Source organism: Amphiura filiformis, chromosome 2 (genome assembly GCF_039555335.1).
Source record: "Amphiura filiformis chromosome 2, Afil_fr2py, whole genome shotgun sequence".
Lineage (NCBI taxonomy): Eukaryota > Metazoa > Echinodermata > Ophiuroidea > Amphilepidida > Amphiuridae > Amphiura > Amphiura filiformis.
The window spans coordinates 37,437,130-37,465,031 of record NC_092629.1 but is presented as its reverse complement, the minus strand read 5'-3'; the positions used below and the strand labels follow the sequence as shown (position 1 = coordinate 37,465,031).

General features: G+C 37.9%; 1 protein-coding gene across 1 annotated transcript; it reads right to left on the bottom strand.

The window, feature by feature from the left end:
• Positions 1-72: 72 nt before the first annotated feature.
• Positions 73-27,228, bottom strand: LOC140146179 (spermatogenesis-defective protein 39 homolog). Its single transcript, XM_072167955.1, has 16 exons — positions 27,181-27,228; positions 23,773-23,853; positions 20,466-20,607; positions 19,240-19,467; positions 18,234-18,311; positions 15,789-15,874; positions 13,955-14,116; positions 12,110-12,249; positions 10,484-10,511; positions 9,297-9,370; positions 8,979-9,069; positions 6,993-7,138; positions 5,618-5,735; positions 3,573-3,659; positions 2,618-2,812; positions 73-1,388 (listed from the first exon to the last, which is right to left on the bottom strand). Exons 1-16 carry the CDS (start codon positions 27,187-27,189, stop codon positions 1,368-1,370), a joined length of 1,686 nt encoding a protein of 561 aa, XP_072024056.1. The 5' UTR covers positions 27,190-27,228; the 3' UTR covers positions 73-1,367.
• Positions 27,229-27,902: the final 674 nt, after the last annotated feature.

Genomic DNA, 27,902 nt, shown 5'->3' with positions numbered 1-27,902 from the left:
ACCCCTGACATTCCATTCTCCCCTACATAAGCAGGTGTGCTTGTGCGCTCTGCTGTCTTGCTGCCAGATGATAGAAGAACATAAAGTTTGTTGGCCTTGACACTTTATCGCTAATTAATGGTCTGTCACGTGACGCGTTTCAACAAATCACAGTGCGCGATTTTGAATAATGGGTCGTGGGGTAATAGAATAAAAAACATTGGACTATAGTTTGTACCATTCACAACACAAGTGGCACTGGGAACTTGACTGAAAATTCAGGATATGGATGGAATCGTCTGCATCAACAAAATAAAAAAAACCAAGAAATCATGACCTATTTTCACTTATAAAATGTTAATGACATGATATCTTAACACAGATCTGATGAAACTCTACTTTAATATATTATCTCCAATTTTCCTGCAAAATCTGCCTTTTGCTGGCTACCTTGAGAATCGGGATTTTTATGCCTTTTGTACTTTTTAGTCCAATTTTAACCATTTTCACCCCCTTAAAAGTTGCCTTGCCCCACCCCTTTGCCAACCCTCACTGAAAGATTCCTGGCTAAACCACTGTGGGGTTATAAGATTTGCCATGGATAATAGTACTGGTTAAAAACAATGTTTATCTTGGGGTCACCAGTGGGCTATGAAAAGGTGACAAGTGTTTACAATATAATACATGTAGGCTGTTTATTATAGACCATCATTAGGGGTGACCTCCACTTCATTATATGTGCATGAACACACAAGGTCAAAATGCAGTTGGCAGTCGGGTGTAAACACCGTAAGTGTGGCCTTTTTTATATGGCGCTAACACATAATATAGGTCTGCTCAAAAAGCAGACCTATATTATGTGTCATTTTTAGGTACGTTATGCTTTTTTCCACGATAGGTCATTTGCGTGCCTACAAATGGAAAGAGGAAATCTGGATGACAGGGCACACTGATCTTACAGCAAGTACGATTTGGACATGTTGATCGATTCAAAGACTCTAATACATGGATATCCTACTTCCTTTGAAGCGATCTTTGTTTCACTGCTATAGCCTTTAGTGCTGCTATGAACTAAATTCCTGATTATTCTCATACACATTTAACGAATAAATCAGAACACTTCAGACACATTGAATAATGACGGAGTTGGACATCCCTGTATTTGGGCTCTTTGATGGAATGCTGCACAAATTTGCATCACTGGCCCAAGTGCTTTCCTGTGCAGTTACTTGCCAATAATGATAATGATGATGGTATAGACAAATTAAAGTCCAGCACGCCTGTGACCAAATCTGTTGATTACTTCACAGGGAGTAACTGGGTGTATATCTTGAAGTTTTTGTCTCACAGTGGATATGAGGAATGTTTTGAAGATGCCATCAGTTGCATCAGTTCTTCCATTTGATACCCTGGATGGAGAAAAAGTGGAAAAGACAAAAAGATCTTACATAATCATTTATTTAAAGCCATGCTGTAATTTCCATAAATAAAAAATAGATTGGTATTTCTTTTCCATAAAATGTTAGCATTTACTGTCAGATATGTCCCCTTTTAATAAAATGTTAGCCATAAAATATTAGCTTTTACTGTCAGATATGTCCCTTTTAATTTTGAGCTGAACAACTGAGGTAAAGCAAAGAAAATTGGAATTTACCACCAGCGCCAATGCATGTCAATCCATCTTGTGTGTTGAGTGTCCCGCACTTCATATATACTGTGTTATGAACATGTGTTTGACTATGTGTTTGATTATGTGTTTGACTAATATTTCCTGCATTTTATTCTCGGATTTTAACTTAACTATATCAGCACCTAGAGTCTTGATTTTTGCTGGGTATGTTAGTTTAATAACGTACATTATAATTGTGTGAAAAAAAACAGAAGTTTGAAAAATATTGAGGGCGTACACCTCAGCAAATGTTACAATATGACTTTAAAATATGTGAAACAATTAACCAACATGAGTCCTTTGTCACTACAATTTGATCTATTGCCTTATAAATACCAAGTTGTGCTATAAATCTTCTATAGTCTGTCTAATCTCAGGTTGAGAGTAACGCCATGTTGGATTTGAATTGTGTGTGCTAACCTAATCCCGCAGGGCGTACATATGCAGACTAGTAGAAGGGCGACATACAGACAGACAACTTACCGAGTCACACAATAGATCTTCTCTATACTTGTGGAATCCATCCATTCTGTGGAGTACATGGCCTTGATACTTTCAATTGCAGACATACATAAAAACAAACTTACTGAATTACGCAATAGATCTTCTATATGCCTAGCTGCGTCCGTCCTGTTTGGCACGTGTCTTTGGTACTCCTCTAATCTCTGTGTATCTTTCAATCGCAAGACATACAGACATACATGAAAACAAACTTACTGAGTTGCGCAATAGATCTTCTATATGCCTAGCTGCGTCCGTCCTGTTTGGCACAAGTCTTTGGTACTCCACTAATCTCCGTCTATCTTTCAATTTCAAGACAGACAGACATACATACAAACAAACTTACTGAGTTACGCAATAGATCTTCTATATGCCTAGCTGCGTCCGTCCTGTTTGGCACATGTCTTTGGTACTCCACTAATCTCTGTGTATCTTTCAATCGCAAGACATACATAAAAACAAACTTACTGAATTACGCAAAAGATCTTCTATATGCCTAGCTGCGTCCGTCCTGTGTGGCACGTGTCTTTGGTACTCCACTAGTCTCTGTCTGTCTTTCATTTGGAAGAGAGTATCTATAATGACTTCATGTTGTTTGTGTTTCCTTGCCATGTCCATCCTTGTTTCCTCGTCTTCCACAAGACGCAAAAATTTATCTATAATCTGCAAGGAAAAGTGAAAGAAAACAATATCAGTAAGGGACGAAAAAAAACCTATTCTACGGACCCGACAGACCCAGAATTTTGCATTTTGGAGATTTGTTTTTAAAATTTTGCTAAAATCATATAAAATCTGCCATTTTAGGGCCAAAATTTATTAATTTTAACTGAACATTTTGAGAAAAAATGTTTGCAAAAAATCTTCAGATTTTGGTGATAGATTAAGGTAATTGTAGCCTCCATTTTTTAATCACGTAACTGTGTGGCTATGGACGTCACAAGCAGGGTACATATCCCCTCCATGTACTTAGATATGGAGACACAAAATATGTTTTTCACATGTGGGGACACAATTAAAGTGTTCACCCCATCCCCTAAGATTTGATATGTAAGTACGTACATATCACACACGATTTGCAGAGGTAATTATCAGTTTTCAATCGTAAGGGGCTATATATATCAATGCTGTAAGTTAAAGTTGGCTTTAAATTACAATTTCCTGCGAGTGGCTACAATTTCCCGGGAAGGTTCCCGAGTTACCTGCTTTTTCCCGGCATGGACGGGTTTTCTTTCAGAAATATGCGGGCATAATCGGGCAAGCAAAAGTTGACCTAATCTTTAAAAAAGAACTATCGTAGCCTGAATGTTGGACCTGCTTGTAGTCTATTCTTTTCATTTATTTTCTAATTAAAACCCATCTGAATATACAATTATAGCACTGTACATCGCTGCATGCAGGAAACTTAGCCTTGTAATTGACTTACCCCAGGTGGCGCTTTGTTTTGGACCAATATATTGACTACTTGCTCAAATTTGACGACTGATTTTATCCTAGCTTTTCCACGCCAATTCTGAAACAAGACACATACACAAATAACAAAATGGTCAATAATAAGCGACATTGGCATTATAAATTCCTAAAGCATTGACACGTTATCTCTGACCTATCCAGATGGCCGAGGGGTTAAGGCACTGCGCTGCCGGCGATCCTTGGGCTCGCCTTAGGTGAGAATTCTCTTTACCAAAAGGTTGGGAATCCTACAATTGTGTTCAGTTATCTTTACAGAATTTCTTCTCACCCCCATACACTGCTTATTAGCACGTGCAGATATAGGTAGCATGTGTGCGACGTCTCGTGGTTCGGATGTCACATAAAGCCGTGTACAGGAAGAGTCAAACCCTGTGCATGTTAAGTGTCAGAGCTATCGAAAAGAGAAGGGGGACCATCCCCGGTTCTGATATCTGCAATCAATCCTAGGTTCCAGGATCGTGCATAGGTAAAAATGTGCACGTTCAGCTTGTGCGACAATACTCAAATTGAAGTATGCACAAATATAGGAAGAAGAAGAATTGTTTTAATTATATTATTATTCATTCATTTATTATTGTAATAATTAAATATTTTAAATAACCAATTTGTGAGATTCTATTAAAACATTTTAAACAATATTTTGTATGCACAATTTTTGAGATAGGTCAGAGTTGTAAATTTAAATGCAGATTTGGCGTATTTCACCCAATAACATTCAACATGAAAAGCTTATTATTTAACCCTAACCACTTTTTGAAGACAAACTTTGAAGAGGGAGGGTTGAAGGAACCCAGGGATGCAAATTGTGCGGGATCGGGGAGCACCGCTCCTAGGAAATGAGAGTCAAAATTGAGGAAATAATGCCATGGGAAGAAAAAAGAAAGAGAGGAAAAAGGAGGGGAGAGAATCTTTAAAGACATTGGTTGTGCAAAATTTGGAGGAATTCACAACATTGTTCAAGAAATAAGAGCAAAAAGAGGAAGGCGTTGGTTTTAGAACATGAGGAAATTTACAATTAATTCATCACCGTAGGAGGTATTCAATGTAATTTAACAGGAAGAAGAAGTTATATGAAGGCGGGTGGAAACAGGGCACATATCTGAGGAATCTTACAGAGAGGCGGCAATCATATCTGAGGAAATTTATAGAGAGGCAGCAATGAGGATTTTATGGGAACAAAAGTTATGAAGGAATTCAGCGTATCAATACTAATAGAGAACAAACTGGAAAATATTGATGAAATTTAAAAAGAAGAACCATAAAGCACTGAACAAGTTGTGCTCCCTCTGACAAAAAATGAAAGAGGAAATGGAAGGTAAAGGAAAATAAAAGGGGAAAGGAGCCTCTGTCTCACCAAAATTGACCCCAAACTATTGTAAAATACCATTTTTTGCGCGCTACGCGCGCACATTGTCCTCATAAAGTCGTTTTTTGGAAGCTTGAACACTTAACATTGAGTCGCTCTAAAAATACACAATATGTTAACATTCTCATCTTTTGAAGTGTAGAATAAAGCTATTTTATGCATGGTACGATTGAGGAAATCTTGAGCCTAAAAACCTTGCTCCTGAGGAAGAAATCACAATTTGTACCCCTGAAGGAACCTCCCTGATTTATATATTAAAAGCCATATTCCATCATATAATGTATAGCTATCGGTCTCCTCTCTCCATTGATGCCAAAAAATGTACAAACATACCTGCGATTTTAAGTGGATTTATCCTACATACATGTATGAAAGGAAATAAATATTTCAACCCAGAGATGCCAGTTTTCAGGTTTTAACCTGAATTCAGGTTTTGTTGCGAGTTCAAATTCCCGCATTTTTATTTATTTTCAGCCTGTTTGGGGGCTTCTTGGCCTGCATTCACACGCTTTTCAGGTTTTTTTGAGTGAAACTGACTGGCATCTCTGTGGAAATTCAACCTAACTTCCAAGTAAAAAGTTGACTTTGACAAAGACCACACTGGGCATGTCATAAGTGTCACATTCTCTTACCTTTGATGTTAATAGCGGTTCTAAATCGTCCCATTTCTTGACCATAGACCTTGCCCTCAAAGCAACCAATAAATAATGCTTTTCACTGAGCTGAAATTCTCGTTTAAGATGCAGGGGACTACTTGGATAGTCCTGGAAAAGAGGTACAAATACATTTAAAGATAAAGTCAAAGTTAGCCATATTATCACAGTTATTATCACAGTCTTACTATCGAGCGTTTTTAAAACATGCAAACATGAAGTGCCCATCCACATAAGTGTAAAGGGTTTCGAGCAAATCATCGATACACATAGTTATATACGAACAAGTAAACCTGCAAATGTGTGTCTCAACCAGCTCAGTTGATAGCACCAGACTTTGGTACAGGGACGTAGCAATAGCATCAGGGGCCCGTGGACAAGCAGCAGTACGGGCCCTTTTAACCAGGGCGGAATTTAGCCTACCTTATGGGCCCTGGGCCAGGCCAAAATTTGGAGGCCCCAAACTCACGTGCCGAGGAAGGCATGTGCACTCAAGTCAGTGGCCAAGTTTTGGTTTAACTAAAGGGGGACTAACATATTTTGTTCAATTCAATTTCAGACTACTTTGACCCCAGATCAACATAAATATTGGTATTTTACAATTTTGCCCTTGGGGTTAAAAGAAAGCTGCATAGAGCAGTTTTGGGGGCCCAAAATTGCCCTGGACCCGGGCCTATCTGGCCCAATGGTATAAAAATTTGGCCCTTATTTAATTTTCGCTTTTGTGCTCGGGGCTATACATTGGGCTATTCCAGTTGAAATCTATATACCCTCTAAGGAAGCCATGACCTTAATCTCCCACACTATTTATACGTGAAATTTACCTCAAGGCAAAGGAGGTGCAGGTTGCCGTTGTTGTCATCAAAGGTTGAAAGTACAGGTTGGCTTTCCTTGGCATCTCCCCCACCCCCACAGATACCCACCCCCACCTACACACCCATCTTACCTCACTCTCCCCATAGTGATATTTACTACAATAAAACAGAGTTGTCGTCAAAGGTTGAAAGTATAGGTTGGCTTTCCTTGACATCTCCCCCACCCCCACAGATACCCACCCCCACACCCCACACACATCCTGTCTTACCTCACTCTCCCCATAGTAATATATACTACAATAAAACAGAGTTGTCATCAAAGGTTGAAAGTACAGGTTGGCTTTCCTTGACATCTCCCCCGCCACCTCAGATACCCACCCCCACCCCACACCTACACACACCCTGTCTTACCTCACTCTCCCCATAGTGATATATACTACAATAAAACAGAGTTGTTGTTAAAGGTTGAAAGTATAGGTTGGCTTTCCTTGACATCTCCCCCACCCCCACAGATACCCACCCACACCCCACACCTACACACACCCTGTCTTACCTCACTCTCCCCATAGTGATATTTACTACAATAAAACAGAGTTGTCGTCAAAGGTTGAAAGTACAGGTTGGCTTTCCGTGGCATCTCTTTAAAAGGTGAACGACCTTCTCTCTCATTCTTGTCATCTGTGGCCTGAGAAAAGGAAAAAAATCACATTCAAAATCCAGTTTCACTGCTAAGAAAATTATACCAAGTGCAACTGATTATAATTCATTCCACATTCATCAAGGGCTATTCCATTTGAAATCTGGTATTAGTATACTGGTAATGGTACAGCACAACACAAGGCTCCCGCTGGAGGCAAATTCTTACGTCCAGACGCAAAATTGTATTGCTGGACGCACTGTTCAACAAGCTGCATCAATGCCTTGCGTCGGAGTGGACGCACATGAATTTCAAATCAAAATCAAGTATAAGCTTACTCAATCTACTTTCCATGAAATAAAATAAGTATTTTTATTATTTTCTAAACCTGCATCGTGCATAAATGATAGACCAATGGACCAATCAGTAAATGAGTTATTGACCTTTCATATTTAGCCACTCCCACTTTGCGAACAACTCCCGGGGTCAACCAGTCAATGAAAATTCTTACAGCAGCGGGACGTGTGGACAACTGTAAGCTTTCACTCAAACACAAGAGCAAAAATACAACTTTCTAAACTATCGCAGTGTCAGCAAGTTTGTTATTGACAATAATATTTACATAAATCTTTAAAATCTCATTAGGAAAGTGGAAGGAAATAGTCAAAGATTTGCATCAAACTGTGATGTAATGCAATGCAATACCGACAATTGGGCTTTGTAAAATTGTATTCCATGTTGCCCAACACATCAACATGTATGGACGCACAAAAATTTTGTGGAATTGCGGGACGCACATTTCCCGACCAGGTTATACAGTTCTGCATCCGATCGGACGCAGAGTTTTTGAAGGCTAGCGGGAGCCTTGATGACAAATAGCTTGTAACTTATTAGACCTTTGTGTATTAAGGTAATACAAGGTATTGTTGGTCGAAGCAGCAACAAAAAAATGTAGTTCACAGCATCCTGGAAATGGTAGTGAGCTTTAGCAAAATTACATTGCTCAATTCATAGCGGCGTGTAGAAGAATTCAAATATCACAGATATACTTTTGTAGGTCCTGTGGTTCTTGAGTTATGTTGTAAAGAGGGCTGAAACAACAACACTTTTGTAAAACGTACATTACTCATTAACAACAATAAATTAAGCAAGTTTTCAAAGTATATGATTTGTAGAATGAACATTTGCAAAACACCAAAGTGTTATTTTTCAATAATTTATTGATTCAGATAATGAAAATCAATTTTTTTGACTGCTTCGACCAACAATACCTCGTATAACCTTAAGTTAAGGTCCAGCCCTGGGTTAGTCTCGGTCCCAGCTGATTTGTGCTTCTTCATCACTAAACCAACCGTCTGACGACAACTTCATAATACGTCTTTTCTGGTTGGCTGAACATTAACGCGGTAAAAATTGTTAAGAGTTAAAAACTGGCTGTCAATGCAGCGGCTGATGGACAACCAAGCGGTGATATAAATCCACACAATGCATGTGCATACGCGCGCTGCGAGTCGCTGACATGAAAGGCGATATCAGACGATTGCCGCCTCAGTGGCCGCAAGTTGTTGTGTTTGTGGAATCTTCAAATATGATGTCTACTGTCACTTCTACACAAGTCACGTCCTAATTCATCAGCCATATCCCTACCCACTTGAAAATCTTTTAATTTGGAAATTCATTAACCAATCAGCGATCATCTTTTCACAGGTTGTCACCAGACGGTTTGTTTAGTGACGGAGGAACACAAACCGGCTGGGACCGAGACAAGATCTGGGTGAGCCATTGCAACCTTTGACCCCACTCATTCCCTTTGTGTATTAAGTTAAGGTCCAGGCTTGGGTGAACCAGTGCAACCTTTGACCTCCCCCATTCCCTTACATGTATTTACCTCCACAAGTAGCTGTTTATTGAGTAGTTCTATCTGTTCTTTCATGCTGGTCGCTTCTTCTGTTAAATTAGGATTCCTCTCAAACCACATACTGTAACAAAATCAATGCAGAATATCAATAATCAATATTGCAGAAGTGGTAATATTTGCACTACATGCATGTACTTCATTTTTTTTGAGCTATTCATGTTCCAAGCTGTTGTTATTTCAAAGGATCATTACTCTTAAGGTTTGTATTCCAAAAGGTCAAAAAGCATCTAAATTTGCAAACTAATACCTGCATGACTCTCAATGACCCCTACATGACCTTTGACTTACCCGTGGCATTCCATTAGATTCTTGAGTCTAGCATGCGGTATTGAGCTCAGGTTGGCTGTACCGTACCTCCACATCTGTAATAAGGAATCGGATGTTAGAACATATAAAATGGGCAATTCCAATTGAAATCCATACACCCCAATGGACGACAAGGCCTTAACCTTCCACACAGGGAGTGTGAATTTCAAATTGAGTTACCTGAATGGATGAGTCCATTTCAAATTCACACTCCCTGTGTGGATAGTTAAGATCATGTCTTCCACAGAGGGTGTATAGATTTTACCTAGAATAGCATGATGGACTTCCACCATAGCAACATAAATAGCTATAAATACAAACAGTGCTAGAACAGCCATGTGTGTACTTTTCAATGGGTTGAAGGGGGGCATGACCCAGCAGTGTTTGCACTCAAATATTGAGACAAATAAAGCTGACACACAAGAAGAATGGGATAGATTCCATAAAGGAGATTCCAAGGCTTGATATAAGGGATTTCAATTCCTCCTCATGTGTATGATTTTTCTAAGAAAGAGAAAATGGCAAAAACTTTTGTTTTGATATATTATTGGCCTTAAATCAAGAACCGCAAGACCTAAGGAAATATAAACATAATTATTGGCTTCCATGACTAGTCTCCTATAAGATGAATGTATTAAGAAGTACACAGCAGATCTATAGTGCAAAAGTGGCCTCTGGACCACAATGTTATTTTTAAGAAAATTGAACTGAATTGAAATTGAATTGAACAATCCTAAACATTTACATGTTATAGATTCCAAAATACTAGCCATGCTGAATGCTATGTTGTTAGCAAGACCTAAAATTTGAATATTTTGGGGCACCCATTTTCAAGGCCACCGGGCAAAGACAAAGAAGGGCACCAAGGCCAACAAGTGATGAAGAATGCCTTGAAGTTGACAAAGATCTGGGGCACCAAGGCCAAAACTGAAGAAGGGCAGCAATGGCATTGGTGGCCTCGCTGAAATTCGAGCCCTGTTGTTGGTTCAGCAGCACAAAGACTTATGTCCATTAACTGACACATTACTATGTATGATTGGCTGTGATATACATCCTATTCAAGGAATGCATTGTGAGTGGAGGTGTGCACATGTACCAACCAGTATGCAGTATTAAGTGGGAGAAATATTTAAGGCATGTTTTCTTTTTAAGATATAAAAGATGCTTACCGCTGCTTCTTCCAATCTGCATAAATGTCTGAAAATGATAAATGAGTGTATCAAAACTGTTAGAGAGAAGAATCAACCAAGTGATCACCTCAGAATTTTGAGTTTAAATCCCTTTGAAATTACCATTATTCCAGCTCCTGAGAGTTCAGACTCAAAATGCAATGTATGCATGTATTAATATTGTTATTAAATGTATCAGTACATCAGTCAGTCAGTCAAATAAATGAATCGGTCCTCAAGACAATCTAATTTTCAAGTAGTTTTTAAATCTGGCCAACACTCACTTTTTGAACCAAATATTTTAGAGAAACCATTCTCTATCATCAGCGGTGTAATGCTGTTGGTAGAATGATTGATGATTCCCTAGTGTTTCTAGATATTGACAATAAACTTCCTTTTTGTCCTTTGTGATGGTACGTGTTTCTGGTAGAGAATCATATGTGATGTGTCGTGTCAAAAGGAGACACATTTGGGCAGGATCGTAAATGGAGAAATAGCCAAAAATCTGCCAAGGGTGATTTTTTCACAATTTGAGTTTGTTGTGAATTTGTGATGTTATTTATGTTAAAAATATTGTCTGATAGTTTCAGACCAGAATAAAAATGGCATCTTGTATTTTTTGAGAGATGTTTCAAGGTAATTCCTACTCTCAACATTGTCAATAATATTTTTTAAAGGCCGATATCTCAATTTCCAATTTTAGAATACCATAACTTACAAACTCAATATCTTTGCTTAGGAATGTCCGATTAATTGGGGGGAAACGGCGTTGTGAAGCAAAATATCTCTATATTTAAGATATGTAAAAACTTCAAAATTGATAACCTGCCCAAAAGTGTCTCCTTTTGACATGACACGTCACATATATTCCAAGGTTTTTAGGGCCCATTCTTCTTGTTTGATTTTTATGGCTTCCCTTTCCTGAAAATATGATTCTCTACTAGAAACACCATCACAAAGGACATAAAAGACAATTTCATCACCTAGAAACATCAGTCTGTCTACCAATAACATTACACCGCTGTAATATGGTTGCTCTGAAATATTCGGTTCAAAAAGTGAGTTTTGTTGAGCAGTTTTAAAAAACTACTTTTTATGTCTATTCCCAACACTTTCTGTCTCTTCATTCGCAATTTAATAGTCACTCAAGTCAATCGCATTAACTTAAAGCCATATTGTAACATTTGCTGAGTAGGATGGCCTCACTATTTTTCAAAATTCTCTTTTTTACATGATTGTAATGTACTTTAGTGAACTAAAATACCCTGCAGAAATCAAGACTTAGGTGCTGTAGTTTTGTAAAAATCCAAGACTTTGAATAAACTGTCTGAACAAGATGGTTTATCATTACGATGGATATATTTGTCAAACGTGTGCTCAATGTTCATAACACAGTGCGGACCGGTCATACACACATCAAAGGGCCCTGCCATAGCACAACCGACGGAGTGATGACATCAGCGCTGATAGCAATTTCAAATTTTCTTTGCTCTACCTCAGTAGGTCGACCAAAAATTTAAATGGGACACATCTGAGAGTAAATGTTAACTTTTTATGGAAACGAAATACTTATCTATTTTTTTATGGAAATGTTACAATATGGCTCTAACCTGTCACTATACATACCCCATTTCTGTAGCCACCGAATCTCTCTTTTCGTGGTGCATCTTGATGTACGCGATGTACTGATTAGCTGCTTCTGGCCTTTTACTCAGCTGCTCATAGAATACCGTCTTACTTAGAGTTTTCCTCATAAATAACACAACCTGTATGTAACAATTAGTAGGAATGAAATGATAAGGCTGCGGGAAAAAAGCATGTTCTATGTGCCCGACCTACTCAGATTTTTTGTATTTTTTGTAGCTGTATGAAATAAAAATCAGCGTTTAGAATTTGGTGGAGCTCCATCAATCACACTGCTGGTTTTGTTGAGGCTCCTCAAAGTCACTCTCCTTTTTTTTTATTTTTGAGGAGCTCAATTTGGAATCCAACAGGCGATAATGTTACGTACCGTGTCGGTCATGTCGGTGGTTTTTAACACCTGCAAGTTGAAAATATTGCTCATTCAGATATTCCTAAATGCCTTGCAATTTCTCTTTCAGACATTATCAACAAAAAGGGCAATAATCTGTCCTTTAAGTTTAAATCGCAATTGTTTTTAATAACAATGTTTACTGTGCAATTCAGAATTTCCATGGCGACATCTCTGCCCAGCCATTTATTTTTTTCGACCGATCTTCAAAACACGCACGCAAGTTGAAAACAAAATGGTTGTATGTGCGATCCCCGAACCATGCCTCCAAGCACTGCCTATTGTTCTAGTGGAGAAACAAATTTTGCACTTTAATTTTTGGAACGATGAGATGACCCAATGACCCGATATGATTTGTTAGTGTTTCTCAAGTCGAATGTTGCGCTATTTTGTTCGCAGAGCCTTTACTTTACTTATGTTATTTCAACAGATCGTTATTTAGGGGGATTGATTTGATACAGTTCTTGGAGCAATTTATTTTTGACATTTTGTTTGAAATGATCGTAATTCCAAATAAGGAGCGTTGTTATTAACGCTCCTGACTATTCTTTGAGGTGCGCGGTAGGACCGCCTGCGCGATCGCGCTCCTCAAAAATAAAGGACTGCGTTTTTTTGACCAAAGTGGGCTGATTTTGGGAGTAATTTTTGATTCATTTTTTTAGAATTTTCAAAAAACCTCTGGATATACCGACCCTACTTGCCTAAGCATGTCATTCTACACTTCCAAGCATGAAGTACCGTATTGTTTGTAATAAACGCCCCCTCCAATTTTTCTGTGAAAAATTGACAAAAATTCCATGCTATATCGTGTGAGTAAGCTTAAAACTGGCATCAGTCAGTCAGTCTTGTCAGGGACGATCGGTAAATTGCATGGACCAAACCTGTTATGACTCACACTTCCATCCATTCCATTGCCTAATTATGGTAGAATTTCAATAGATTCTTGCTTGATGATGTACTTACGGGTGTAATATTGATGCATTTACCACGAAAATGATATTTTCCATGGGCGTCGCCATTAGTATAGCCGTAAATCCCTCTTTTCTACAGGAGCACCATCGGGAAATTTAACCCGATTTTAAAGTTTTTTTCACTGACAATTCACCTTCAATAAACGCCTCCCTTTTGGAAAAATGCAACGCCTCCGGGGAGTTTATTACAAACAATACGGTATTCACTTGTTTGAATTGTCATATTATGAACTTGCACCAGTCTGTCCTTGAATGACCAATTTGGCTCCAGCCATTATCGGTCACCCAATATGACAAAATATAATCCCTCATAAAATACACTTACCGCAAGTATCGCATTCAAAACATGATTGCCCACTGCTGCATCCAATAAATAAAATCTAGTTTATCCTTCAATGACCGATACGGCTCCAGGGAGTATCAGCCACCCAATATGACACAATATAATCCCGCATAAAATACACTTACCACAAGTATCGCATTCCCATCATGATTGCCCACTGCTGCATCCAATAAAGCAAGTTTGTCCTTCAATGACCGATATGGCTCCAGTGAGTATCGGTCACCCAATATGATACGTGTCACTGTGTCGGCCACTGAGAGAGGGGCCCATCTAGATTTCTCAGCACTCTGACAAGTTAAATTGGGCACAATAAAATTATCAAAATGTGTTTATTTCAATACCCTTCCAGTTTCTTAAGTTTACTGAAAAGTTACATCACAACACATGCTGATGTTGATAAGAAAATTATTTTTATTTTCTTAACTATTATTTTCATTGAAAGTGGAATATTGAAATGGAATGAAATTTATTAACACACAATTGTGATGTTTTCAGGTCTTGCCAACTTTTAAGAAAAGGTAAAAAAACAACAACTAGTGCCTAGTCATATAAAGCAATTATGCAGACTTTGCAAGAAACTAGTCTCAAGACCAATAAAAATCAATGCATTAGAAGAGTTAAAAATGCCCCGACCAGCTATCTACGGTTACCCCCTTCACCAGGTCACTTGTGCCTGGCCGAAGTTTTGTCAGCATTATCTCTTAGATTTCAGCTGCTGCCTAGATATGCTTGACATAAACAAGAGCACCAATGGCACTGTGGCTCTGTGCTTTTTGGTGACAGTGAAAGTCGAATGTGCAACAGGTGAAATCATTTGAGTATATATGTGACATATTACATTCAATGGGTAGGCCTACATCTGGTCGGTTGGTAGCTATCTCATTTGCAGAGCATACAATGATACATCAATCAATTTTGGGAATTACTATTTAGCCACATGGATCGAAACAGGTGGAATTGGATGGAAAAGGGTCCAAATGGGTCTAAACTAATCAAAGTGTATCAAAATATGCCTATGTCAAGAATAGTGTTAGTCTGAATAAGGCTTTGGCTCTAATTGGTGACTACCCACCAAGTTTCGGACTAAATACAACAGTCAGGGATGTCACAAGCTGACCAAAAAAAATCATGAACTTGCTAAGCATAGCGAGCGGAGCTCTTGCCCAGCAAGGCCGGGGGGTCCGCTTAAGGGTCCCCGGTGGGGTCCAGATGGTTTTTGCACATTTAGCACCACAGGAAAGGCCATTTCAGAGGGTAAAAAGAACATTTCAAAGCTCCTGGCTTGTTCTACACTTTTAATAAAAAGTTCTTCCTTCTTCCAAAAAACATGCTTTAAAGTTTCGAGTTTCCTATACTTTTATGCACAAGAGACAGTCTTAAAAATATTTTTTGGGCTTTATTACAAGACCAATATGAATAAAAACAAAAGTGTGAGAATTTGTTCTTTGTGTGCTGTACACATAGATGATAGATATTAAGACATAGATAGATGTCCTTTCCATAGGCTATTCCAGCTGAAATCCATACACCCCCTATTGAAGACACAACCATAATCTTCTACACAAGGAGTGTTAATTCAAAATGGGGTTACTGAAAGAGTGACTCCATATGAAACCTACTCCCCCTGTGTGAGAAAAGTCATGTCTTCCAGAGGATGTACAATTTCAACTGGAATACCCCCAATGCTTCAGAGCATGAAAATATGATGTCATGAAATTTTACAAACATATTTTCCTTTAATTCGAAGATCATTTGGCCGGATAACAAAGAAATCCTTTTAAAAAAGAGGTCTGGATAAGTGATTATTTTATGATCTCATGGGTTGAGGACCAGAAGTGCCTATTTGCAATAGCTGCCCTATATTCAGTTTAACAATTTCTGCATTCTATATTGTATGTACGACACGCGGCAGCTATAATTACATATAGGGTCTTCTGGTCACAAACCCTTGATCTATACCTTAAGTCTCCTATTGAGTGACTGAATCTCAGCCTGCAACTTAGCCATATCTGTGTTGGTGGGAGTTTTCATTTCTCTTCTCACAGCTGAAAAAAAAAATTAACATCTCATCATTTATTTCTTCCGTACTGACCACTACCAGACAAGGCGTTAACTAACTAGCCAGGCATCCACCCGTCATTTTGACCGGACAGTTTACTTCTGGGACAGTCAAAATGAATGGCTGACATTCTAAAAATAATGCTTGAATAAGTTCTGTGAACTCAAAATTAGATCAGACTAATAATAGGGATGACCAGCACAAGAACCCACTCCTTTAGACACCTTTTATGTTTACCATGCAAGACTGAACACACACACAGTCTAAATGGAGCTATGCACACAGAGACTATCTCCCTACACTGACCAATGGATTTCACTTGAGTGCACACACAGTGAATCAGTAGTACCTCATATTAGCCTGTTTGTAATTTTGGCAAAAACATGTTTTGATGAAGTTCAAATATGCACCCCTAAATATCAAGCAATAAATCTATAACTTGGGCAATCACCTAACAAGAAGTTCCCATCTACTGTAGCCAACTTCATGATTTAAGATACCAATAGTTTTCCCTCCACAGCAAGCTAAAGTGAAATCTCCATGTTATTTGTATAAAAGAGTGATTTAAATGTAAATTTTCTCCAAATTCCAAGATATATTAGGCGAGTGAAGTTTTTGTATACTATACTATATATATTTATCTAATTCCATGTGCAATTTCATAAAATTTCACAACTATTTAGGGTGCATTTTGGATGATGAAATTTAGACCCTCTTTTAGGATTCAGAATTATGCAGTACCGTGGCCTAAATGCACAGTATACTCTGTAATGACCATGGTAATATCTTAAAATTGCACATGAAATTGGTTCAATATTGTTATTATAATATACAAAACTTGACTCATCCAATATAACTTGGAATTTAGAGAAAATTTGCAGTAAAATCAAATTTTAATGCAGATACACTCCATGGGAAACTGAGCACATGGATGCGTCTCATGTGTAAAAAATGTATCACCAAATTTTGACAACTTGTTATTTAAGTAAAAAAACATGTAATTAAGTTGATCTGTAATGACAAATTTTTATGCAAGGTTTCCGAATTTTGCACTTTTTTGGACTTTGATAATTTTTGGGCCTTGGATGCAAAATTGAAACCTCGCACAAAAAATCGTCACTACAAATCAACTTTATTACATGTTTTGTGACTTAAATAACAAGTTGTCAAAATTTGGTGATACATTTTTTGGTCAAATTTGTTCATAATTTTTCTTCCATGACTGCCATCTTGGATTTGTACAAAGAAATAAAGAACAAAAAGGCTATTTCACAAGACCAGATCTCCGAATGCATTTATGAAAACCCGTATTTATAAATGATTTCTTCTTGTAAGTATTTGTATGAATCATGTAATCCATTTTCAAGGGTTACCGAAAAGGCGTTTTTTGAAAATAATGAATTTGAAACTGGAAATTATTCAATTTTGTGCCATTTTTACTTGGTGTCCATAATCTGTCCAAACTGCCTATTCAAAACACGCAAAAAAATTGGTCATAACTTCAGAACCATTCATCCTATTGAGGTCATTTAAAGACTGAAATGCTCCACTTAATGAGCTCTTTAATATAAGGTATGATTCTACAATACAGGAGAAACTTCTAATTTTCATGGTCATCCCTACTAATAAATCCAAGGCTATAGCAATAGTTATTTGAACTGACTGAAGAAGAGGCAGATATCAGGTTTATATTTTCAGGGTCAAATTTTAGACAGGCACTTCTGGTGAAAATGACAGGCACTTGTCAAATCCTAGCTAAAACCCTGATGCCGGATTACTACAAACCATCCAGGGCTGTACTCGGGGGGAAGGGGGACTTTCCAGAATATACTAATACACATGTAGACGGGTGAGAGACTACGTGGCTAAAATGTCCCCAAAATGTATTTTGCTATAAACCTGTGGAGCTTACGTTTCAGTTTGTTGTAATCAAATTACCCTGAAGATGACTTTAATTGTGTGTGTAATGCCCTTGAAGCAAGTAGCACTGGGCAGGCTTCGAAATTATTTTTTCAAGGGTACTCATTTTTAATGCTAGTGGGCAAAGGGTATGAAGGCTACTATATACCAAAGAATGCTTTGAAATTCAGATGCACCATGGCCAAGTCTAAGGTCACAGAGGCCACTGCCTTGGTGGCCTGCCTCAAATTCAAGGTCTGGTGCTAGGACATGAAGACCACAATATACCAAAGAATGTTTTGAAATTCAGATGCACCATGCCCAAGGTCACAGAGGCCACTGCCATGCCTATGGGTACCAGGGCTATGGTGGCCGAAATTCCAGGCCCGGTGATGGGTCAATCGATTTGTGACTTTTCCTCCAGGAATAACTGGGGTAATAATTACCTTCTTCTAGTGAAGTAGAGCTTGCACTATTGGAGCTTACAGGTGTTGAATGATTAGACACTGTGGGCCTCTTCTCACCTGTAAGAATTGTACATAAAAACAGTATTAATTTGTAAATAAATAGTATAGAATGTAATGTTTTTTATTAAAGATACACATTTTTTTTAATCTGTCTGCTCATGTTGTATCTAAAAGAAAAAATCTATACTACACCTGTGGAAGATTGTGAAATATCTTCCACAGAGGATGTATGCATTTTAATGGAATTAACACATTAGGCAGCTCCATTTTAAACTCGGCACTCTTGAATCCCATGTTCACATATATATATCATTCTCATTAGTGTTTCCTATTGGGCCAAAAAAAATAAACAAGTTTGTTTCCTGTAGCGTGCTCATTTCGTTTCGGACGGCTTAATGTGCGCATTTGAATTTTTTTTTCACTTACAAAGAAAAAAAAGAAGAAAAAAACGGAAAAATCACAAAAAAATTATATAAAACACTACTGGAGTAAACATTTACACATTTCACAACAAACGAGCAGAGTGAAAAACTTCTGCAGGTTGAAAGGGGGTCATAAATATTCTTGAATATGAAGGAATATGATTTTTTTGTGTCCGAGAAACCCACTGTAAATTCCCATTCCAATTTGCAGCGAAAAGGGTATTTTTTTTCCATTTCAAGACATGGATTAAAAAAAAAAGAAATAAAAACAAACTGCATTTTGCATTTGACATTTTGGACCTACTACAGGAAACAAAGTAACATGTTTTGTTTTTGCCTTATCTAACTGAACGTTTATTGGGCTATTCGAGTTGAAATCCATACACCCCCTATGATAGAAATCCATACCAGGGAAGACATCACCTTAACATCCATTCAGGTAACCCAATTAAAAATTGACACTCCCTGTGTGGAACATTAAGGTGATGTCTTCCATATGGGGGTTTATGGATTTCAACTGGAATCCCAATTTTCAGGACATCATAAGAAACCTTGGAACTCACCCAATGTACCAAAACTGGCTGATCTTGTATGTGTGTTGAAATTAGGCCTCAAATTATCACTGAAACCAGACATGCTACTGCTATCCTTATTGTAGCTTACAGATGATGATGATATCCTCACGTTACCCCCAGTGCCTCGTGCTGATTGGATGCCTGATGATGATGTCATCAATGCTGGATGTGATTGGCTGCCTGCCTTTGGATGGGATGAGCCTTTGCTAGACATTTCTATGAAACAATAAACAAACGATCAATATGAACTTTTATTTCTTGCACGAAAAGGCGAGACCAGTTGGACTACATCTGCTATAGTGTGTCTCATCTCAAATAGCGTGCCCTAACCTAATCCATACACACCTGATAATGAAACCTACTATGTAGGTGCCTTTTCCCCATGCACCCAGGGACTAATGTGTACACACTTACCATTGATAACATTACCCTTCCAGTCCGTGGTAATTATCATCAGTATCATCCTCCTCAAGACCTAGAGCTGTTAATCTATCATCAAACCTACCTGATAATAAAACCTAGGTGCCTTTTCCCCGTGCACTCATCAGGGTCTAATGTGTACACACTTACCATTGACAACATTATACTTCCAGTCTGTGGTAATTGTATCAGCAGTTTCATCTTCCTCTCACCCAAGACCTAGAGCTGTTAATCTATCATCAAACCTACATGATAATAAAACCTAGGTGCCTTTTCCCCGTGCATCCAGGGTCCAATGTGTACACACTTACCATTGACAACATTACCCTTCCAGTCTGTGGTAATTGTATCATCAGTTTCATCTTCCTCTCGCCCAAGACCTAGAGCTGTTAATCTATCATCAAACCTACATGATAATGAAACCTAGGTGCCTTTTCCCCATGCATCCAGGGTCCAATGTGTACACACTTACCATTGACAACATTACCCTTCCAGTCAGTGGTAATTGTATCAGCAGTTTCATCTTCCTCTCACCCAAGACCTAGAGCTGTTAATCTATCATCAAACCTACATGATAATGAAACCTAGGTGCCTTTTCCCCATGCATCCAGGGTCCAATGTGTACACACTTACCATTGACAACATTACCCTTCCAGTCAGTGGTAATTGTATCAGCAGTTTCATCTTCCTCTCACCCAAGACCTAGAGCTGTTAATCTATCATCAAACCTACATGATAATGAAACCTAGGTGCCTTTTCCCCATGCACCCAGGGTCCAATGTGTACACACTTACCATTGACAACATTACCCTTCCAGTCTGTGGTAATTGTATCATCAGTTTCATCTTCCTCTCGTCCAAGACCTAGAGCTGTTAAATGATCATCAAACGACTGGGCTTCTTTCTTGATTGCCCCAAACATACCACGCGAGTCCACCTACAAAATGAACAAAATGGCAAAATTTTTTCAGGATTCTCACAGGAAAAAGTGGCCTTAAAATCTGCCCAGATAGCTTGCCATCCCAAAAGGTGTACCATCCTACCGTCTTCACTACAGGGAGCAGATAATGGTTGCGATGGCTAAATCTCGATGTAAGCTGATTAGGGTATTGCACCTATAATACAGCTGCATTTGTGTTAGATGAAAAATGGTTTATTTTTATGGTGTTTTAGGTCATACATACTGCCCCATGATGGCAGAAGAGTATATAACAGACATTGTTTTCAGAAATCGAGTTATCAGTACGCTTCAGTACAAGAAAACAGATAATATTCTCACCTGCAATAAACAAAATACCCCAATTAGCATGGGTTTTCAAACCACTGTGACACAGTGATCAGTGATTTTCTGTTAATGTGCGCCAATGCCTTTAGTGTGATATTATGTACCGTACCTAATTATTCAAGAAACCCTCAAATGGAGGGGGAAAATGTCTGGACTCCCTACAGTGAGTTGACACAACACCATCTCCGAGGACACAGGTCTTAATTTAGAATCTATGCACACTTATAATAGGAGACCTTGTATGCTGGGTACTAAAAACATATTCCCGACCACATGAGGTCAATGTTGAAATTTCAATAATGCATATTACTTAGGAACTATGGCTTAGGATCTGAGATTGTTTTCGCCAACTGATGAAACCTATCAAGTGACCATATTGTTGCCATAATGAGCTATTCTAGTTGAAATCCATAAAACCCCTATGGAAGATATGACCTTACTCTTCCACATACATTGTAGGGAATGTGAATTTAAAGTGAGATTTCCTGAATGGGTATATCCATTTGAAATTTACCTGACCTCACCCACCCGTGTTGGAGATTAAGGTCATGTCTTCCACAGGGGGTGTGTGGATTATAACTGGAACAGACCAACACATATATAATGGCACATAACACACACATGAGGACAAGTATACATAGCCAAAGGAAAAAATTACTATTATGGTATGTCTTCCTGAACGAAAATTAGTAGGCAGGATACCATACAGTATGCACTATAATGGCTGAATCCTAACAAATGAGCAGTGTTACCATATGGCTAATAAAACACACAATTGGGCTGATTTTACAAACATGTGTGCACACCTGCCCCCTTTCCCTTAATTAGTAGTATGGCATCTGCTTTATCCCTGCAAGCACTTGCATACTATTTTATCTTAGCAACATTCTAAAAAGGAAAATTCAAAAACATTTTAAAATATATAAACTACCTCCCAGATAAAACCACAGTACCTGTTATAAATGGTTTTTAGCAAAATCAATAAACTCCTAAATTATCAAATGATCAATAATTACTCCACTGAATGGTCGATGAACTCTAATTTAATACACTTGCTTTTGGAAATGTTGCCAAGCACTCAAAAACTACTACATGTACATCCCTAAGGGGAACTTAAACAAATGCAGGCTTTTTGTCCTGAACCATAGCCCATCATCAGGAACCAAAATGGGGTTTCTCTGCAAATGTGAGGTCAGAATTTGACCATAATTGTTGAATATTGAACTGTGCCTTTGGATATTAAACCATTTGGTGTTAAATTTGTTCTGAATGTTATTAAAACAAAAGTGAGTCCTGTTTTGTAAAAGTGAGTCCCAGTCACAACTAAATTCAGGTGAACCAGGACTCACTTATTTCCCAGTCCCACATAAAAATAGGGGTAGGTTAAACTGCCTTTAGGGTGATGTTTGAAATTTCTTAGGAAACCAGCTTATTTGATGCGGTATGATCTCCTGAGCATTTTGACACCTTTGTCATCCAAATCGGCCAAAAAATGAGTAGGTGCCGGCCTAAACAAGTGTTTGGACAGGGGGGTCTTTTGGGGGTCTGAAAATCAATATTTTCATCAACAATCATTATTTTATGCCTGATTCTGTTAAAGCTGGTGTTGGTTTGCATGTAATTGATGTCTAGAGTTCCATTTTTGAAAGTTGGATTTGTCATTTTCTTAAAATGGCCATTTTATGTCCAAAAAAGGATGTGAGGGCGCTTTGCACAAACCATGCACACGCTCCTTTCACAGGAAATTTTAATGATGTCACAGATAATCACAGGTGGCACATCCTCAAAAAATTGGGGCATTATATTTCTTTTTGTTTGACTGTGGCACCATTTTTCATATTAACAGGAAGCCTTCCATTCAGAGGAGGCTTTAAAAGGCATTCCTACAATGCACTATGATTGGGAAATTTGATCAATATAACCTAATTTTAAAGGCAAAGTCCCCATTGCCATACACACAAAATGGTAATTTTAAAACTGCAGCCAACGAGTTAATAGTTGAGACTTATGACTGATACTTGATTTTCTTACAGGAAACATTCATATTGTCCCACTGCATTAATTTAATTCCTAAGTCTTGATGTTTTGAATGTTAAATAATAGGATGAAAACACCAGATATTTGCACACAATCCCAATGCAAGGCATGATCAACTGTACCACATGTATACAAAAGCCAGACATACAAGGTCAGAAACCCCATTGGGTTGTGGGAATGTCTTTAAACATCCTCTGCCTTCCATTGTAACATACATATTTTAAAGTGCATTGACCCCTGTACAGTTGAATGGCAGCGTTCTATGAAATATTCAAATGGCTGCCAAAATCAAACCGTACTATGTAAATCGCTCAAATTTCTTGAGCAGGTACTACCTATGATAATCATACATCCTTCTCACATCCTTATTTGGACGTAAAATGACCATTTTAAGAAAACGACAACTCCAATTTTTATGCAACTTTCAAAAATGGAAATCTAGACATCAATTACTAAAAAGAATCAGGCATAAAATAATGATTGTTGATGAAAATATTGATTTTCAGACCCCCCAACAGACCCTCCTGTCCAAATACTTGTTTTGGCCGGCACCTACTCATTTTTTTATCCATTTGGATGAAAAAGGTGTCAAAATGCTCAAGAGATCATACTGCATCAAATAAGCTGGTTCCGTAAGAAATATGAAGCATCATCATTCTTTAACCCCCCACTAATAAAAACACTTTTTTCTACATTTCCAGAATATGTGCTTTTTATGACCAATTTCAGGAATTCCAGAAATTTGCGTAAGACTGGCATCTGTGTACATTTTAACATTACCTTGACATCATCGTCAAACAGATTAGCTTTGGGTCGACTCCGCCCAGACCAGTACTCATCATCTTCATCCTCGTCAAAATTCTGTACAAATCAAACACAAAAGTACAGCCATGTTAAAAAGTTTGTGTTGAACTAAAGCTAAACTGGGACGAATAGGTATATTCGTCTCAGAGCTAAAGTATAGGCAATTTTTTGGTTACTGCATGTGATTATGTCCTGCTGTTGCGACTTTGTTCCAACAGGAGAGCCCCCCCACCCCACACCTCAACACAAAAATGGGTAACCATGCAATTTACTCAATTTTGCAATGATTTTCATCAAATTTACCCCCCCCCTCCTCCCTTTAATAAGCAAATCAAGGACTGGGTAAAAAATACCCTTTTTGTGGTTTTCAATGACTAGAATTTCAAACACACCTTTTCAGTGACACTTATGGGAAGCTGCAATCATAGAATTAGAGGTAGTCAAATCGGCTATTTGATTACTCTCAAACTCAAAGCTCAAGTATGCTCTCAATCCTTTAGTCGCTCATCAACATTATGCACGGGAGGCAACATGAAATATTGTGTGTAAAAAGGCACCACAATACAAGGCCTTGAAAGATTCCAGCTTAAGAATCATGTCGGGGCACAATTTTTTTGTAACACATGTGGTAAAATCTGTTGATTTTTCATCAAAAAGTCTTTTATAAATTTTGCTTTAGTCCGTGTTAAATTATGAAAAACGGAATAAATCAAAATTTACAAAAATGATGTACAAAAAAAAACCCAAAAAAAACCTGTCAACGCTGCATGCATGCTGAGCTTAAAGCTAACATCTTTCAATATGATTTTCATCCACTCCTAGCTGATGAAATTTTTTTTGAAATACAATGTACATCAGATTTCTTCCCAGGATTTCTTATGCAACATATTACCAGATTTTCCGAAAGTACCCATCAAAATAAGGACCCCTTTTTTCGTGATACATATATAACAGAAACATGCTTGCTACCAACTTTTGTGTTGAATGGGGGGGGGGGGTTGTCAATGAGTAACACCCCAAAATTTAAGTGGGTCATTCCATGTGAAATCATCCAATGGCTCCAGCTCAACCCTCTTGGATTTTGTGTACCGGTAATAGTTTAAAATCAAAATTAATGTTGTCCTTCTTGGTCAGACTAAAAAATCCGAAGCAGCATGTATACCAGTAATTACCTTGTTAACTGGTTAAGGTGGTACTACACCCCTTGATAAATTTGTGGCTATTTTTGGATTTTTCTCAAAAACTAATAAAACACTGGTAACAAAAATTATGAATATTATAGGGGCAAGGAATCCAGTTACTACACTGGAATTTCAGTGACTCAAGACAAGTAGTTATTGATTTATTGATCAAATATTGGTTTTCCTCATTTTTGACTGTAACTCCACAACTGTTGTCTGTGCTGAAATAAAATTTTCAGTGCAGTAGTTGTAGTCCTTGCCCCTATAATATACTTATCTTACTTATAACCAATGCGCTATAATTTTTGAGAAAAATGCAAAAATAGGCACAAAATTGGCCAGGGGTGTAGTACCCCCTTAAAAGGGTACATGATGTATTGTTTAGTCGAAGCATCCAAAAAATAGATTTTCATATCTTTTCAATATATATTCTACAAATCATATACTTAGAAAACTTGCTTGATTTATTGTTGTTAGTTATGTACGTTTTACAAAAGTGCTGCTGTTTCAGCCGTCTTTACAACATAACTCAAGAACCACAGGACCTACAAAAACATATTTGCTCGAGAAGTCTAGCCAAAAATTTGCTCACCTATATAGCTTCAAATTCTAGGCTAAAGATCATTGCATTCCAAATCTAGTCGGATTCGCTGAAGTTCAGAAGTAAACATAGCCGATCACAACAGGCGATACTGCGCTTCAAAAATGTTGCTAAAAATTACACTTCAGCTAAATTTTAGACTGTCCAAAATAGGCAAATCTTTCTCAAAGATACAGTTGACTCATCAAAATAACTTTCATCCAAATTTCAACATTAACAGAATAATTTAATAACCTCTGTTGCAAAAAACTGAGCCATCCGAAAAACGATAGCAAAGCATTTTAGCATCGAATGCGTAACTACATGTATCGTATGAAAATTCGAAGCTAGAGTTCTCGAGTAATACTGTGATATTTGAATTCTTCTACACACTCGCTATGAAATGATCAATGCAATTTTTGCCAAAGCTCACTACCATTCACAAGATGCTGACTGTGAACTACCAAATTACAACAGATAGTTGCTAACCTTGAGTGTTACATGAGCTATTGACTGTCAATTGAGACTACAGCAGTTAGGTATGCCAGGCAAACCTTACTTAACACATTTGCTAGTCAGCCAAATTCGCCGACAATGTCAATGCATATTTACATAGAAATTTAAAACAACTGGCGAAGAAGGAAACCTACATAAATATGTTTTCTATACTTCACTTGACCCAAATATATGATTTTTTATGGTGATAAGCCAATCGCACATGGAATTTTAGAGGGATTTTGATAGTCCCCTCAGTTCCATTAAAAAAAAGCTGCTATCATAATGAGACTAGATCTAGAAACACCCCCGAAATGCCGTTTTGGGGAATTTTGCTAGCTGAACCTTTTTGATGAAAGTCAATCTTGACAAGATGTAACTTTGCTACGGAAAGTGCTATGAAAAAAAGGTTTTCAGTTTTGGCTTTGCTTACTCAAGGGCTTAATTTGATATATAAAATAATGCAGTTTGATCAATGGCAAATTTGAATTCACCTACATGTAGCATACCTACAGCATTATTACAAAGACCCTTTGTGCTTCGCACCAGTTTGCCCGACTTGGCTCCGTTTGTACAGCATAAACACAGCCTCACAGGAACGAGGAAGTGGATTTCCAAGAATGGCAAACTCAAACTGAATCATATCCATGTAACGGCACCCCAAACAACTTGAAACAAGCTGCTTATCTTCATAAAAACACAGGTGTAACTTAGGTCATTTTACACGATAAGTTTTCAAAAAAAACTGTACATACTCATGTACTGAAGTAACTGTACTTCATGACTTAACAAGTTGAGACCATACATTAAGTTGACGAAATGTGGCATATAAATAAAGCCGCCCTGTCGACGTACTTAAGAAGAAGAAGAAGAAGAGACCATGCGATGAAAATTGCATGGGCATGAAGAAAAAAAAAAATCAAGAATGGTTGATGGTAAACAGGTAAGCTTAAGTTAAAAAACTATTAAAAAAATTCAACTTCGGTGTCGTGCATTCTTCAGATAATGTTTAACCGTGCAAAATTCTACATGACCTATCCCCTCAAACATGCGTCCATGCTCATAAATACATCAGAACTATGATCTGGTTGTTTTCAGACACGCCTTTACATCAAAAATCATACTCACCACAGCCATCTTGAATGTTTATATGCAGGTATTATATCCACCAGTGTGATGAACAAATCGTGAATATCAATAAGACATACGTCATGAAAAACCATTGCAACTAAGGCAGTAGATTTTATTACGTCACGTAATTGATATTCAATATTAGCATCTGCCGTATGGACGTGTCGAGTTTTCAAGTAGTATAGACCTTTTTCTGATGACGTCACCTAATCGATATTGGGGTCTGAGATGTAAACAAACAACACGTGCGTTTCTCACATGTCACGGTGTAAAAACACCAAATACTGCGCATTTTCTCCTCTGTTTTGTCATATTTCACTTTAGCTTCCATAAATTAATGTTTAAACGGGAACTGTATACAAGTTACCTTTGTTCTAGTTTGTTTTGATGCCATAAAATACAAAAGATACGGAAAAACCGCGATGCTATTTAAAATTCAATCTTTGTTTTGTTTCACAATTTTGTTTACTTTTTACACCGTGGCGAACTAAACGCGTACTGCGAGCTGGCAATTCCGCGCAGGACGCCTAGCGTGGCGCAAAGTTGATCGCGCGCGCCGGCGCGGTATTTGCGTTTGGGTGCTGATGACTCGAATGCTGGACCCCAATATCGATTGATTGGTGACGTCTGAGAAAAAGGTCTATAGCTGGCCATAACTTCCATAAGGAAAATAATAATTTTTTTAAAATCGGAATTGAATGGTAAACGCTTGGAACTGG

Excerpts from the sequence above, each read along its gene's own strand:
- LOC140146179 (XM_072167955.1), bottom strand. Across the intron at positions 12,250-13,954 it reads ATGGGAATGCGATACTTGTG|GTTGTGTTATTTATGAGGAA; the intron begins GTAAGTGTATTT and ends TGTTACATACAG. Across the intron at positions 1,389-2,617 it reads AAGATCTTTTGCGTAATTCA|GGTATCAAATGGAAGAACTG; the intron begins GTAAGTTTGTTT and ends TTCTCCATCCAG.